The 17,500-nt window shown below is 40.9% G+C and overlaps 1 protein-coding gene across 2 annotated transcripts in view; it reads right to left on the reverse strand.

The window, feature by feature from the left end:
* The window catches only part of SPX (spexin hormone), a 381,828-nt gene that overhangs the window by 297,201 nt on the left and 67,127 nt on the right, over positions 1-17,500 (reverse strand). For both annotated transcript variants that reach the window (XM_044087807.1, XM_044087806.1), the window contains exon 4: positions 6,541-6,609. In XM_044087807.1, the coding sequence (XP_043943742.1) occupies positions 6,541-6,609 (69 nt within the window). The remainder of the gene's footprint in view (positions 1-6,540; positions 6,610-17,500) is intronic.

Genomic DNA, 17,500 nt, shown 5'->3' on the forward strand with positions numbered 1-17,500 from the left:
CTAACAATCTTAGTGTAGTTTTGCTAATATCTCATTGCCCTTTCTAATACTGCCTGTTACTAGCTGGTGAACACTTAGTTAAAGAAGCCAGACAAAAAAATTCTTGAAGCCATAAGGAGGTATGGGTGTGATCCAAAGTATACAAAAAAGGTGTTTCAGGCTTGAGTGACTTAATAGCCAAAATTCTGTTGCACTGATACTAATTTCATCTATGCCAGACTGTTAACTACACAACATCACAAGCTAAGAGAAAAGTACAGTTTTGTACCTACCATAAATGTAGATGTTCGAGGATCCACATTGCTGCAGTCCTAACTATTGGGTAGTCCGCTGTCCAGTTGGCCCGAATACCAAAGTATATGGCTGACGTCGGTCACGGCGCATTAGACTGACGTCAGTACGTCAGGGTACTAATGCGCATGACTGACGTCATATCCTCAGTCTTTTCTTGCCCCAGATGTCAGAAGACCCTAAAAAGACAAGGCCAAAACCAAAAACACCAAACATACCTGCACCAAAAATATATACAATATATACAAAGGTACCAGAATATAATCTCACCTACACAACCACCCCTAAACACAGAGGGGAAGGAGGGAGGGTAAATTGGACTGCAGCAATGTGGATCCTCGAACATCTACATTTATGGTAGGTACAAAACTGTACTATGTTCTTCATTCCACATTGCTGCAGTCCTAACTATTGGGTAGAATCCCAAAGCAGAGGTAAGGGAGGCTGGCAAATCATAAGGAAGCAGGAGCTGATAACATGCCTTGCAAAATAGCTGTGGCAAAACCAGCCCTAGACTTAGAGTAGAGAGGAAGGTGGTAATGCTTAGAGAAAGTATGCACTGAACTCCAAGTAGCTGCCTCCAAAATATCCTTAGTTGCCACCCCCCTTAGAAATGCTGTTGAAGTGGCAGTAGCCCTAGTGGAATGAGACCTAATCCCAGCTGGAATCTCCTTGCCATGATGGGAATAACAAAATGCAATGCAAAACCCAATCCACCTAGAAATAGTTTGTTTTGACACAGGCTTGCCCTGTGAACTCAAAGCAAAAGAAACAAACAGCTGCTGAGACTGCCTAAAATCTTTAGTCCTGCTTAAATAATAACGCAATTGCCTGTGTACATCTAAAGTGTGCAAAATCTTTTCCCCTTTATTTTGGGGATCTGCATAAAAAGTAGGCAAATGAATAGTTTGGTTTAAAGCCACACTAGAAACCACCTTAGGCATAAAGGAAGGATTAGTACGTAATGATACCCTATCCTTATGAAAATCAAATGGCTCAACCGCCATAAGGGCCTGCAACTCAGAAACCCTTCTAGCAGAAGTAATGGCCAACAAAAAAGCAGTCTTCCATGACAAGTATTTCAGTTCAGCAGTAGCCGCAGGCTCAAAAGGTTGTAGAGTAAGTTTCTCCAACACAAAATTGAGGTCCCAAGCAGGAGTAGGAGCTCTACGTGGGGGTCTCATATTCTTTGCCCCTCTAAGAAATTGCTTGAACAAAGGATGTGAAAACAATGGTGGGTCACAATCATAGTGAGCTGAAATTGCCGCAGCATGAATCTTAATGGAAGAGAAAGACAAACCTTTGTCCAATAACTCAGTAAGATATTGAAGAGCCACACTCAAATTAGGCTCAGAAATCTCCAAATTCTTTGCTGCAGTCCAAAATAAAAATCTCTTCCATTTTTCTGCGTACACTTTCCTTGTACTAGGTCTTCTGGCTTCCATAATCACATTTAAAACTTGTTGAGGAAGTTGAGACCTGCTGTCTTTCAAAACAGAATATGCCAGGCTGTTAGATGAAGAGAGTGAAGCTTGACATTGAGCAGACGACCGTCCCTCTGAGACAACAGGTGTGGAATCAAGGGTAAAGGCCATGGAGGCTTCCTTACCAGACTCCTCAGTAATGGGTACCAGTGCTGCCGAGGCCAATCTGGAGCTATTAAAATCATCCTTGGCTTGTCTTGTCTGACCTTTAGAAGCACCTTTGGGAGAAGAGGCAGAGGTGGAAAAGCATACACATGAAGATTTTTCCAACTGAAAGAAAGAGCATCCACTTTCCAAGCTGTGTGATGAAATCTCTTCGTGCAAAACTTTGGCAGCTGGTGGTTTAGTGGAGAAGCGAACAGATCTATGTCTGGAGTTCCCCATGACACTGTCAATTTTTGAAATACATGAAGATCCAGTTTCCACTCGTGGGGATCCATGATTTGTCTGCTTAACACATCTGCTAAGGAGTTCTGTGCTCCCGGCAGAAACCTTGCCTGAAGAGTTAGTTGCAAGCTGAGCGCAGTCTCCCATAAAATCATTGCTTGCCTGCACAATGGGTAAGAATGCGATCCCCCTTGTTTGTTGATGTACCACATGACAGTTGTGTTGTCTGTTAGAATCAACACCTGCCCTGGAAGAAGTAACTCCTTGAAAGCCATTAATGCAAACTGGACTGCTAACATCTCTTTCATGTTGATATGTAGATGCTGTAGTCTGGCAGGCCACTTGTCTTGTATCCACTTTCCATTTAGATGAGCTCCCAAGCAATGTCTGAGGCATCTGTCGTTAGAATCTGACTTGCCTCTGGCCGGGTCACAGAGAGTCCCTTGTTTAGGTGACATTCCTGAGCCCACCACAAAAATTCCTTTTGAATGCAAGGTATTATTTGAATGACAGTGTCCAAATCCTGGCAGTGCTGTGTCCACAGATTTTTGAGATACCATTGTAGCTTCCTCATATGCAGTTTGGCATTGGGAAGCACCAGAATACAAGATGCCATGAACCCTAAGGCTTGAAGGACTGTCCTTGCAGTCAGCCCGACTGAAGAGATAGTTGATGGAAGTAACTGGAAAGATTCTTTTGTTTGTCCGGGGTTAAAGAGGCCATCTGGGCTGCTGTATTCAGTCTCACACCCAGAAAGCACATGTCTTGAGAGGGTACTAGACTGGACTTTATTTCGTTCACAGAATACCCTAGGCATCTTAGCACTGCTATGACATATTCCAAATGCTGTAGAAGGTCTTCCTTTTCTTGAGCCCGAATCAGGCAGTCGTCCAAGTAAGGATAGATTTGAATTCCTTTTAGCCTGAAGTAAGCTATTACTGGAGCCAGAACCTTTGTGAATACTCTGGGCGCAGTAGATAAGCCAAAGGGCAATGCAGAGAACTGATAATGAGAATTTCCAGCTCGAAAACGCAGATACTTCCTGCAACTTAGTCTTATTGGCACATGAAGGTAAGCTTCCTTGAGATCTAAAGTTACCATCCAGTGATCTTTGCCCAGCAGAGGTAAAAGCTGTTGTAACGTCAACATTTTGAACTTGGGAATGTCCAGATAAGTGTTGAGGATAGATAAATCCAAAATTGGTCTCCACGTGTTCCCTTTCTTTGGTACTAGGAACAGGCGAGAATAAAATCCTAGGCCCCTTTCTGGCACAGGAACTGACTGAATGGCCCCTATTTGGAGCAACAGAGAAATTTGCTTGTGAGCCTCTGTTCTTTGTAGAGGAGGAATGTCTGGCATGCCTTTGAAAGGAGGCAAGGTATGGAAATAAAACCTGTAACCGTGGTGAATGATATCCAGAACCCATCTGTCTTGGGTAATTAAATCCCAATTTTCTTTGAAAAGAGACAGCCTTCCTCCCAAAGGTGCTGCCAGGCGAGAATGTACTGGCAGCTGAAAAGGCAGGTCATTGGGTCTGCTTACGAAAGGACTGACCCCTGCCCTCACCAAAAGTCTGAGCAGGTGAACTCCCTGTCCTAGGCCTAAAAGAACCTTGAGCTCTGCTTCTACCACGTCTAGACCTACCCCTAGACTGGGAATCATAAGCAGGATAAGTCCACCCCTTAGTAGGCCAATTTCTACTAAACTTCGGAGGCTGCACCTGCAAAAAATCCTTAACAGTTTGCATAGACTTAGCCTTGTCCTCCATTTTCTTTAAAACTGCTTCCACAGGCGAACCAAACAACACATCAGACTGTAAAGGAGCATCCAAAATCCTTGTCTTAACATGCTCAGCTAAGTTCTGATCCCTCAACCAGGCGTGCCTACGAAGAACAGAACCAGTGGCAGCCACCCTCGAGGAGGCCTGCACAGCATCAAAACCACACTGCAAGGAATGCTTACCCACCTGTTCAGAAACATGAACTAAATCCTGCAACTCTTTACACTCAATACCTTCAGCCAGAGCATCCACCTTAGACTTCAATTGTGAAAGGAGATAACTCTGATATTTTAACATATGAAACTGACAATTCAACGCCCTCATGGCTAAAGTGGAAGAAGTATACACTTTCTTTCCCCATCTATCCAAAGCCCTTGCCTCTTTATCAGGAGGAACAGGATTTTTAACCACAGAAGCCTTCACACCTTTAGGCCCCTGAGAGACAGTTTCTGGGTCTGCCCTAGGACTCTTAAAAAGATACTTATGGGCTTCAGGCACCCTATAGTACCTATCCGGTTTAACTGGGGCAGGTGGCAAAGAGTCAGGATTCAGGGAAGCCTCTGCAAAACATCTTCTACCACATTCAGAACAGGAGGTATAGCTAAAGGCCTATGCTGGGGTAAAAACAAGAATTCTCTAAGCCTCTTCCTGGAATCAGAGAAATCTTGACCTTCCCATTTAAAATGCTCCCTCATGGAATGCAGAGTCTCTGAAAAAGAAAAATCCTCAGGAGGCGAAGCTGAAGGAGTAGAATCATCCACATCAGAATCAGAATAAGGAGGAAACTCCTGCAAGTCTTCAGCCAAGACTCAGAAGCCTCGAACATTGCTCAAAACTCTCAAACTCAGGTTCCACCCTAGGCCTCTTATCAGGAGGGGGCATAGAACCTCTAATCATTGTAATCAAATCCTCTGCCATTTTTAGCATATGCTTCTTAGGCAAAGACCCTGAAACACTCGGAGAAACCCCCACTGAAGCTAAAGTAGGCCTGCCTCTTAAAGAAGCCTTAGAAACAGAAGGCGAGGCCCTAACCACCTTAGGAAGAGAGGGAAGAACAGCCACCTGAGAAGCCCCTTCAGACTGGCCTACTTCCTGAGAGGACACATCCTGTAACAGTAAAGTTTCTCCCTGAGACTCCAAAGAAACTCCTGGCAGAACCTCCGGCTCCACTGAGCCTTCTAAAGAACCGACGTCCGGGACTGTCGGTTCTGCCACTCTAGGCTTCCCTGCTTTGTCCTTGTGCTTTTTGGCTGAAGCGGGCGTCGGAGCATCCGACGGCATTTTATAATTACAACGCTTCCCAAACACTAACCTGGCACAGTCTAACCTTCTCTTAATAGTGCGTTTGTTAAATCTAGCACAAGAGCGGCATCCAACAACGTCGTGCTCAGGCCCTAAACAAGGTATACACAAAGTATGGTAATCCCTATGAGGTATCTGTTTCCCACAAGAAATACAGTTATTCACTTTTTCTGACATCCGGTAAAATACTGAGGCAAGAAAAACCAAAATATTCCCAACGGGTACTTAGCCAACTTTGATTCGGTCTGAAACTCTGACTTCAGAAACTTTCAGAACGCCAACCTGCACTCGCAAAAACTGCTTCTGCATCGGACCATGCGGCAAAAAAGACTGAGGATATGACGTCGGTCATGCGCATTAGTACCCTGATGTACTGACGTCAGTCTAATGCGCCGTGACCGACGTCAGCCATATACTTTGGTATTCGGGCCGACTGGACAGCGGACTACCCAATAGTTAGGACTGCAGCAATGTGGAATGAAGAACATCTCATGTGTCCTTTTGTGATTGGTAACACAAAAACAAAAAGTTAAAAAAAAACATGTTTTACATTGGCGGTTATCAGTCCCCATGCCCACTATCTGAATTATTATATTGTGCACACACGCAAACACACAGACACCTACTCCTACTAGTACTTTTGCTACTATTACTACTACTACTACTACACTGTTATGGATACATACAGAGAAATGTAAACATGTTAATTTATGATCATAGGACTGCCCTTCTATTTTCCATCAAACACTGTGGTACAAAAAGCATAAAGAGGAGCCCTTAATAACAAAACCAAAATCTAATAATTGATTATATTTTGTTATAAATATTCTTCAACACTGAAAGTAGATCTAAAAATATATACTTATTGCTGATATTTAATAGCAAGTGAATCGTGCATGCTTCAGATTTACAATGTTGGCTAAAAATATGAGATTATGTGAGTAAAGAACACTAAAAGGGTAAAAAAAACTTTTGCTCTCTAACTCGGGTTATACGAGAGCATTTTTTGTATTCAAATTCTCATGTCCTGCCCAGGAATGCAATGTTTTTACCAGTGTTGCCGTTTTAATTAGACTTTTTGCTAGACTTAACTAGCAGCAAGACCTGTGCAAGACTATCATTGTACGTACTTGATCCTAGACCATAGATATTTGACAAAGAGAAGGCCAGAAGTTGATAGAAGTTAGGATATTAACCCATATATATAGGTGATAAGGGAGGGTCATATAATTTGCAGGTATTTTAACGTACGAGTTCCTCCAAAACTCTAGTAACACAGTGTCTATTTGTTCTTACCCAGCTGTAGTCTGTCATAAATTTCTCCATCTCCTTCTTTTCTGTCATCTGATATGAAACGACGTCCCTCTGAAATATCATAAATAAAATTTAGCATTTAGAAGGTCAAGTGTGGTATCTTTCTTAGTTTCATTGTGAGCTTTTCATTATCTTATGATTACAAATCATTGTTTGCAGGTTCTCCTAGCTATCAAAGAATCACACTGAACATGTCTGTGAAAAAATGCACACTTTACTTTACATTAAGAATACTGTCCATTTATTATAATTAACTAGTAGTCTTTTGCTCTTTCTACAGCAACCTATAACACACATACTGCCATGTAATTATTTTATTTATTTATTTTTATCTTCTTTATTGACCAGGAATGTCAGATTAGACACAGCCCATTTTCAGTGGAGGCCTAGGAATAAACGCTCCATCGCAGTACATTTGTATTAACACGTGAATTTCAAACAGTTCTTAGAAAAAACAACAGTTACATTTCTCAGGAAAAAAACATATTTACAAGACAAGTTATATACAGTAAAGTATTTACATAGATATGTATACGTGTATATAGTTCTGGCTGTTCTAAGCTCTTACAAAAAGTAAATGGATTGATACCACAGAGGGGGAAAACACTGTTGTCAAGAAGTTTAGTGTTCTTACATTTCAGTAAAGAAAGGTTTGTAAAGAGTTCAAGAGATATAATGAAGAGTATAGTTCAGAAGTGAGTTATACAATTATTTAGGAGGGGATGTATTAGTATTGCATAGGATAATAGTGGTATTATCATTTGAGTGAAAGAGTATGGCATTGGATTAGTTCTGTTTAGGCTTCTTGTTCGTATATAGAAGGTTTATAATTTAGGTAAATAGGGAATGCAAAGAGAGACAGTGTGGTGGATGGAGGCAGTTTTAAAAAGAAAAACATGAGAAACAGTGTTTAGGCAGTGTGAAGATTGTTGTTTTAACCACTAACTTGCTTCTTTAAAACACTGATTTTTCAATAAATGAGTATGTTCATTAATTTTTGAAACCCTGCATTTGACCAAATCTTATCAATAATGTTATTATTTAAATATACAAAAATGTTAGGCTTGCTTTGGCCTCCACTGAAACATGCTAAGGACTCTCCATGGAGGCTAGATTCATCATTTGAGGAATCCTAGCTTAAATTAAACCAGCCTTGCTGTAAAATGGCATAGTTGCAACTTGCTGCTGAGCTGCTTATCCACTGAGTCTGGAGCACATCTAAGCAGCTGATATTTCAGATAGGATAAAAACGGACTTGAGCTGCTGAAAGAATGTCCAGGAGAGTAGATCAGCATGATTCATTTTCTGCTCCCTTTATCAGTGTAAGCCCAGAGTACTAAAGTGAAGCCACCTATGTCCTGTTTCATGGTACATCCAACACAGTCTGATATTTTTTGTATAGCTATTTGTAGACTTTGTTCAAAGCTCTGTTTTATTTTACATGCATACTGAATGCCTATTGCAACATCAGTTTATAACAGGATGTGTTAGCCTCCAAGACCACTATCATCATAGGCATCACAGTAATGCACTTGGTGTGTAATGCTGGCTGCAGGCTGTAGTACTGATGCTATCTGACTTCTCAAAATGTAGACAATTAATTTGGTATCACATAAGTATTAAACCTATACCATGTTTGGTGTTGTGGTTTGCAGATTTAAATTACAGTTTGGATAATCTGAGATCAGCCACTGACATGGACAGCAGAAGGGGAAATCCTTGCACCAAGTCAGGAGGGATTGATCATCATTTTTACAGATTATTCAATAAGTTTTCATTTCAACATTAATACAGCCAGTGAATGACATATAAAGACACTTTATTGTGCAGATATCATAGACGTGATCCTAGTTTTCCCCTTAAAAGTGATCATCTAATGATCATCTAATGGTAGACAGCTATTTATTACAGTATTTTATCTATGCTATTTCACTATATTTTAAGCACTATAAACTTCAATAGGAATCTTATCCTGTTGTATGTAGTTATTGCTACCTTTTACTTAAATATAATTGTATTTAGTTATTTACTAATCTATTGTCTTATTGAATATATGAATAACTGATTGATTACGATGCACTTTACATGTTGAAATCACATATAAGATGAAGCCAGCTGATATGGATTCAGGAAGCAATTGGACAGCTGCTCAACCTACAGTAAATATAAACACAAGTTTATCAAACTTAATACATATTGCTCTAATAACATAACTAAATTAAAAAAATAAATATTTTAGGATGAGCCCACTTTCCATGATGAAAGCATAATTACAAAAATATATATAAGAATGTTATTGTTAACAGAATTGAAACCTTTAGGTATCATTAAGGAGAAATTTCAGACAACAGATGTGGTAAGTGATATGCTCACTTTTGTGAGGAAACATAAAATCCATGTCTGTATTGGTCTGGAAAACCTGAATAGTTTCAATAATAGACAGCATTATCCAATGCTTGCAGTAGGAGAGGTTTCAGAAAAAAACAAATAATAATGTTTTCTTTCAGTACTAGATGCAAATCAGAGATTCTGGCAGATAAGGCTAGATAAAGAAAGTTCCAACCTATATATAAATAATATACCAACAGAAAGGTACAGAAATCTAAAACTCGCATTTGGTATTTCATCAACAAAAGGAGTATTCCAAAGAGCAGCTACCCAAGTAATTAAAGGCTTGGGAGATGTTGTTAATCTAACTGATGATCTATTAATGTAGATTCAGACAATGGAAGTACTAAACAAGATACTGATGCAAATGTAAATAGATTAAGATAACAAAATTTCAAGCCAAATAACAGAAAACATGAAGAGTGACAAGTCTGAAATTCTACAGATGCCTGAAGGAAGCAGGCATTACAGATGTTTCTAAAAATGATGCAGTGCATTGCAAAATTTTTTGCTAACACATTTGAGATAGCAATCCTCTAAAAAAGCTATTAGAGCAAAATGTAGTCTTACAGTGGAGCTATGAACTGGTAAAGAGTTTTTAAATATTCAAGAAATTATGTTCCAGCATTATAATACTATTTATTTATTTAATTTAATTTACTTTATATATTTTTGCTTACATCTGACATCTGAGTGAGCAAAACATACTTTCAACAGAGGCCCATGGAAAATTCCATAGTTAAATCACATATGGTATATAAAAGTAAAACATTTTTACATGTGCAGTACATTTTACGCAAACAGTATACATTTTTGCATGAAAATAAAGGGAGTACATGTATTGAAAACAATAAAACAAAATTAACCATGCATGGAATAATCATTCACTAGAGAATGAACTACAAAGTACACCTGTTCTGTCTATGAAAGTAAGGAAATAGAACTAAGAGTGTTTAAACTAGTTGTATTGTTCTAGCTTCCAGTCAGATTGGTATAGAAGCTGTGATCCTGCAAGAGAACATGTCAGTTGCCTATCTATCAAGAACATTGAAAGGGCAGCAAAACATATATACTCAAACAGAAAATTAACTGTTGGCACATGCAGATGTGAGAAACTCCACAAATATGTCCATAGTAAACAATTTTAAGTGAAAATGGCTCTCAAACTCTTACAAAGTATATTCAAAAAAGGGCTCTACAAGAGGCCTTCTAGACTACCAAAGATGTTACATACTCTATAGAAGTAAGATATAAAAATGATTTACAGATGATGTAAGGATATACAGGTATCAGATATGTTGAAAAGAGCATTTTTACCACTGAAGCATGAACTGCTAGAAGGACTAGAACTTCTTTGGGTAATAGTACAACTTGCCAATGACTGAAGAAAAAACAGAATTTCAGAACTGAACTGATACTTAGGAATGCTTTTACTGAAAAAATGTTATAATGAAAGGATAGCTCAAGCAAAATCATCACTATGGAGAGAAATTCAGTCTTATTTTCTTTTAAAGAATGAAATAAGGGCTTGATGTTCAAAGCTGATAAAATAATAGTTCCCAATCACCCAAGTAAACAAATGGCTGAGAGGACACATAAATCATATCTAAGAACAGTAGAGTGCAAAACGTAAGAGATACAGTGCTGTAGCCAGGAATTTCAACTCATACAGTAGAAGCATAGCCAGCGTTAGGCACAGGCGGAACCCGCTGCCACAGGGAGCCCATGATCATCTGGCCATGAAAGATGGCCCCCATGCAGCAGCTGTGGGTTTCTCCTTCTCCATCATTTATTCCTCCTTCCTCCGCACTTTCTAGATGTCTGCACGGCTACATGATGTCATTGCGCGATTGCAAGCTTTTTCCTTTTTTTTTAACTTGTCTGTAAGCTGCCCTCAATCAGGTCTGCTTCAGTGAAGCAAGGGACCTGATTGGCTGCAGCAGACAAGGATGTAAGTTGTCCTTTTTTTTTTTTTTTTTTTTAACTGGAGCGATTCTGGGACTTTTATGCCTAACATTAATGCCTAACATTAAACCACAGACACTTGCATTCTCCCCTCCCTATGCTGAAACATTTGGTATAGAAGAAACTTTAAGCATTATCTCCCCAGACCTACAATTACTTCCACCTTTGAAGTATGTGCCACTTGACCATAAATGCACTTGACAAAATTAATATTAGGAAACAAAATGCTGAAATTTGGTAACTATGTAAACCACAGCATTCTACAACTGGCCGATTGCTGCTGTCTGTGGTGTTTGATTTATTTGTATATTGTCCAAAGTGATGCCATTTATCCCCAAAAGTTCAGTGCTTGCACTGAAGGATTTCTGTCAAAGCTGTGCTCATATTGCATTTCCTGTACATAGGTTCATAGGTTCATAGGTTCATACTAGGCTATCTGCCCTAGGGCATTATAAGCCTAGCCAGAGTTGTGTGGCTTTCACCACCCCTTAGGTTGAAGAATACTATACCCATTAGTTTGCCGTGCCTCTGTCCAGCAGTGATACAGAGATGATCCCCGGGGTAAACCTACGATCTCCCATCCACTGGTTAAGATTCCTCTTGAACAGAGCCAGCGAGGAGCTCTGTCTCACATGGACCGGGATTCTGTTCCACAGCATAGGGAGTCTCTGGGTGATGAATCTGTCCCTCCAGCACATCCTATTTATATCCGTGTTGAGGTTTAAGTCTCTTGCTCTTGTGGCTCTGGTGGATTTGGATTTTTTGAGGTGGAGCATGTCCATTAATTCCGGGTTGGACATGGCCTTGTATGTCAGGCACAGGTCACCTCTGAGCAGACGGTATGCGACTGAATAGAGCTGGAGTTTCTTCAGTCGGGCAGCATATGGCATATTTTGAGCCCCTTTATCCTTTTGGTGAGGAACTTTTGGGGTCTTTCCAATTGCTGCAGGTGTCGGGTAAGATACATTCCAAATGGGGCATTGTACTCAATCATTGGTCTGATAAGTGAAGAGTACAGGGAACAATGACCTCCTTGATCTGGATGTGAATCCTTCATAATCAGGTGGGCAATGTAGAAGGTCCTCCTAACCACTTTGGCAATGTGAGTGTCAAAAGAAAGGTTACTGTCAACTTGGGTCCCCAGGTCCCTGATAACCTCTTCTGTGCTTAATGGATTGCCACCTATGTGGTAACTTGGGGTTACCTTGTTTTTACCAAAGGGTATGACTATACATTTTTTGGCATTTAGCTTAAGGCCATGGCTCTGGCACCAGTTATCCATTTCCATGAGACCTCTCTGAAGGATATCTGTGTCTGATGGATTTTCAACTATGGCGCCAAGTTTGCAGTCATCTGCAAACTTTGTCAGCCACAATCCTCCTATGTTTGCCTGCACTTCTGAAAAGTAGATGCTGAACAAGAGGGGGCCCAGGACTGAGCCCTGTGGGACACTGCTTGTGACTGGCTTGGAGTCTGACATGGCACCAGCAACTCTAACCCTGTGGGTTCTGTCCTTGAGCCAGTTTGCAACCCATCTTGTGACATATGGGTTTACATTTAAGCTGGTGAGCTTTTCTATGATACCCGAGTGGGGTATTGTGTCAAAAGCTTTTGCAAGGTCAAGGTAGGCTGTGTGAACTGCCTTACCCTCATCAATGGCCTTGGTGACTGTTTCAAAAAAGTCGACCAAGTTCAAGAGGCATGATCTGCCCTTGACAAAGCCGAATTGGGTAGGATCCAATGTCTGTAGGTCCTCTATGTCTTTATTTATGAGTTCCATTATGATCCTCTCCATAGCTTTGCAGACCAGGCTTGTTAAGCTTATGGGGCGGTAATTACCAGGGTCTGTAGAAGCACTGCCTTTGTGGAGTGGGACCACAGTTGCCGTAAGCCACTCTTTGGGTACATATCATGTGGTAAGGCTAAGATTAAACAGCAGCCTTATGTGTGGGTTTAGTTCCTCATTGAGTTCGTGTAGCACACAGCCGGGGACACCATCCGGTCCTATTGATGCTGTGTTTTTAGCTTTAGAGAGAGCAGCTCTCACCTGGGCATTTGAGATGATTGGGAGGCTACACTCTGCTGGGATAGATATTTCTCCTTTTGGGGAGGGAGGGAGAAATTTTCACTGAACCTGTCTGCCAGTATGTTTGCAATGTCTGTGGGTTCAGTGATTTTTGTATCATTTTGGACTAATTCTGAGCATATCTGGGAGTTTCCACCCAGATTTCTAACATAGCTAAAGAAGGCCTTATGATTGTCTTTTGAGTCCTTGGTGATTTTTCTCTCAAAGTTGGCCTTGGATGATTTTATGAGTGATCGTAGTTTTTACTAGTATTGATCAGAGATGTCTTCCCTTTTAGGGATTTTGCTCTATCTTGTAGTAGCTTTCTCCTCTTGTTGTAAAGTTTGTTTATGGCTGGGGTCCACCAGATCGGGTGCTTGCCTTTGGTGGAAAGGGTCTTGATTTTATTTGGGATTGCTTGATCCATGCAATCCTGGAGGTGCTCGTAGAAAGCATTTGTAAGGGATTCAGCAGCGTGGGTTGTGGTTTCCAATGGCTCAGGGGCCTTGAAGGATACCACACCAGTCTTAAGAAGTGTGAAGTTGGCTTTTGAGAAGTTCTTCACTGTGGTCTTTTTTGTTGGGGATGGGATGTGGATCTCCAGTGAGATTAGTTTATGGTCTGATCTCACCAATTAGGGATATACTTCCGGTGTGGAGCATTTTGTCCCCATGTTTGTGATGATCAGGTCTAGTATATTTTCACCTCTTGTGGGAATGGTGACAAGTTGTTCAATAGCATTTGAGTTTATGAACTCCAGGAACCTTTGGGCTAGGGTATTGGGGCTTGAGTAATGTTCCCAGTCTATGTTTGGGTAGTTGAAGTCACCCAATATGATGGTGTTTGGAGAGACATTTATACTCTCCAGTGTCTTCAGGAAGGCTGTGTGGGGTTCCTGAGTTTGAGAGGGTGGCCTGTAACATGCTACAAACTGTAGAGCAGTTTTGCCTATGGTTAATTGCATGTGAATGGTCTCTGATGCTTCGTGAGTTGCCACCAGCCTGGAGGTGTGGGTATCCTTGATGAATATGGATACACCCCCTCCTTTTGTGGTACGGTCCGGGTTTTGGGGCCGGAACGCATGATATGAGGTAAAACCTGATAGTGCCGGGGTGCTCTCAGGAGCCTTGAACCAGGTTTCAGTCAAAGCACAGACATTGATGTTCTCCATACTGAGGAGGGCTTCAAGGGCGTGCATCTTGAGATTTAGACTTCTGGCATTGAGCAGCATTACCCTTAGTTTTTTTCCATTATTGTTTTCTAGGGTGGTGGGTTTAGAATTTGAGCCTTGTCTAAAAAAGGCACTATGGGGGTGGCAAGAGCCTTTGCCAATATCCGGAAACCCAGGGGTGACATTTGCAAGCCGTCCCTTGCGAAGCAGCGTGGCTTGTCAAGCATGTCATTCCAGGCAGACAGACATTGGATCCCCTTAGAATGACACCAGAAATTAAGCCAATTATTAAAACTGATCATTTTGTCTCTGTATTGTGGCATCATTCTTGTTCCCTGGTTAAAATCTGCCTCTGGCATTTTTTTGAAGCCATATTGCTCAGACACAGCTGACCCTTAAAGGCTTAATTTCTGGTGTCATTCTAAGGGGATCCAATGTCTGTCTGCCTGGAATGACATGCTTGACAAGCCACGCTGCTTCGCAAGGGACGGCTTGCACCTGTCACCCCTTCACCACCTAAACATAGGAGATTAATATTAATGTTGTGCTGACACTTTCTGCATTTTAGGATTTGACAGTGACATTAAAAGCTCTTAATGTATTAATCAAATATATGAATAGTTGTATTCTAGTGGAAGAAAACATACACATGAGAAGCACTTAGGATGCAATATAATACATTTGGGGACAGACATTAAGATTTTTCATACTTAAATGCCATATAATTCATATTTAAAAGGCTCAAAATATTCTTTTATCTAAACAGTATGCAGCTGTAACAGATAATGATGCTTTGCTGCTTAACTAAATAACTTTAAAGAGTAATTTCAAATAAGCAGCTATAAATGAAATTCATTCTACTTTTAATAAAATTAAAATATGGCTGAGGAAGAATCACAGTTTATTGCTTTTTAAATTAGTTAGAAACAAACCTGCTTATTGAAGCTAAAGGGCATTTCTGATCAGGCATTTTAGTTGAAAGACAAACTCAAGTGGTTCAGGATCTACTAGATAAAGCAGTCCAGCATGAATTGATGATGAGAATGGGTGACTTGAATACACATATGGGGACAGACAGAATAGGATATGAAGACTTGCTGGATCCACATGGGTGGGGCAACAGGAATAATGAAGGAGAGGCCATTCTAGTCTTCTGTCTAGAAAATAGCTTGATAGTAGCCAACACATGGTTCAGAAAGAGGAACAGTCACAAGATCATATACAAGAGTGGCCAAGATGCAACTCAGGTAGACATCTCCTGATAAGAAGAAAGCACTGGGGTAGAATCAGTGATTGCAAAGTCATCCCCAGTGAAACAGTCAGCTCACAGCATAAACCACTGGATGCCACAATCAGCTGCAAGCAGAGGTCAGAGACGGCTCTAAGGTCAACACAGACTAGGCTGAAGACCTGGAAGTTGACTGGAGAGAAAGTACAACATTTCAAGGAATTATTCAGGGCTCTAGCACCCTAAGAAGAAGGGTGGCAATATGCACACTGTGGGACAGATTAAGAAATGTGAACATAAGATCAGAAGCCAAAGTAGCTCCTATTCCAGAAAATATCAAATATAACAGATTACTGTGGTAAGGGCACATGTGCAGAAAAGCAGAAGACAGTGTGGTGAAAAAGATTTAGGACAGACAGGAAGTAGTTATGAGGAAACGAGGGCATCTAGCAAAGAGGTGGATGGAGTGTGTGATTGAAGATCTGTGACAGTCTGGTATGAGTGTTGAAGAGAGCAGGAGTATGACATTGAATCAAGAGAAATGGCAACAGTTAGCATTACACCTGACCCCATGTAAAAAATGTGAAAAAGGTGGTTGATGTTGATGATGAAATGAAACAATAAATTTATTGAACCACATTGGCACTTCCCTATTCATGTAGCAGGGTGCATTCCAGCAATGGCCTTAGAGCATACTGACTGATAAGCTTGGTGCCATAGATGGAGAAGAACAACACTTAGGGGAAGCCTGGGACAAGGGTAAGGAAGAAGTAAGGATTTTAACTATGGTAAAGGGAAAAGAAGGCAATCATGGGAATTAAGCAGGCATAAACACTTAAAAGGCCTTTAATGATCACCCCTATAGTGATCTTTAAATGGTGCTGGATGAGCTTGACAGGGAAGGGGGTGTGACGGCAATGTGGTCACATTTTATATTCTCCTGGGTAGGGCCGCCAACTTGAAACTTACTGGGGGCCCCCAAAACTGGGCAGCCAAGTGCTCCGGATTGTGTGGAATACTCCACATTAGGGATCGATTTAATTCACTGTTCCGCAGTTGCGCTTTGACCAGTGGTGGCTCCGCTTTACATTTTTTGACTGGCTTGTATACTGCAATTAAAGCCAATCGGCACTGCGGTGTACAAGCTAATCAAGCGTATGTTCCTATTGCAACGTGACCCAATTGGGAGGCACAAAATGTGGCCAGTCACGTGCCACTACTAGTTTTTGCTCCACTGCAATACTTTCAATAACGCAGAAAAGAACAACACTTTGAGAGTTACGGCTATTTTCTTCTGAATGCATGTTATCCTGTAGTTACTGAACTGTTTGAACATTCATGCAGTTTATTTGCTATGATCGTGGGTAAGAGGGATGGGGTACAGAGACTGAACAGGGAGGCACCAACTGAACGGGAGTTGCTGTGGAAGTGCATTTCATCAGGTAAGGTTTTGACTGTACACCAGGCCACTAACCTGAGGGCAAAGGGCTGCAATTTGTTTTACTTGATTCAGAAATAGGGATGGTCGTGGTGGTGCTGCTATCGCTGGGAGCTATACTTCTGCCTTGGATAATTTATTTTTTGTCTCCCTGATTGCATTTGGGGGATGTGGACTGCTGAACTTGGAGCTGCAGATGCTTTGTTCCCTTAGTGGGCTGAGGTAACTGGCTGAATGTGCAGAGTGCAGGACTGATTAAACTTTGTCTCAGACAAGATTGGAGTTACAGATTTTTGCAGAATGTCCAGATGCTTGCCTTTTGGTCTGTTGCTCATAAAATTTGTGGTTTTCTTGCAAATTACTGAATATTAAAAGTCTGACATAGACCATATCCTTCGGGAAAATGCATGTTAACAAATTCAGTTATTTAAGCAACTTGCTAAGTTTATAAGAACAATTCTCTCTTCACATTCTCTATTCTCTCAATGTGTCAAGATATTAAGTGTCCCCTGATTATTTCTGGATTTGTCCCTGATTCTTTGAGAGCTGGGCTGGTTACTTTTGGAGAAGAGGAGGTACATTACATTTACTAAATAATTATAGACTGCTTTTATTTCAGAAAGTTAGCATCACATTCGCTTATTCTGTCATGGCAGCAATATTTTAAACTTTTCTGCTCTGATGTCC

The sequence above is a fragment of the Protopterus annectens genome, chromosome 11.part0, assembly GCF_019279795.1.
Source record: "Protopterus annectens isolate FY-2018-M chromosome 11.part0, PAN1.0, whole genome shotgun sequence".
Classification (NCBI taxonomy): domain Eukaryota; kingdom Metazoa; phylum Chordata; order Ceratodontiformes; family Protopteridae; genus Protopterus; species Protopterus annectens.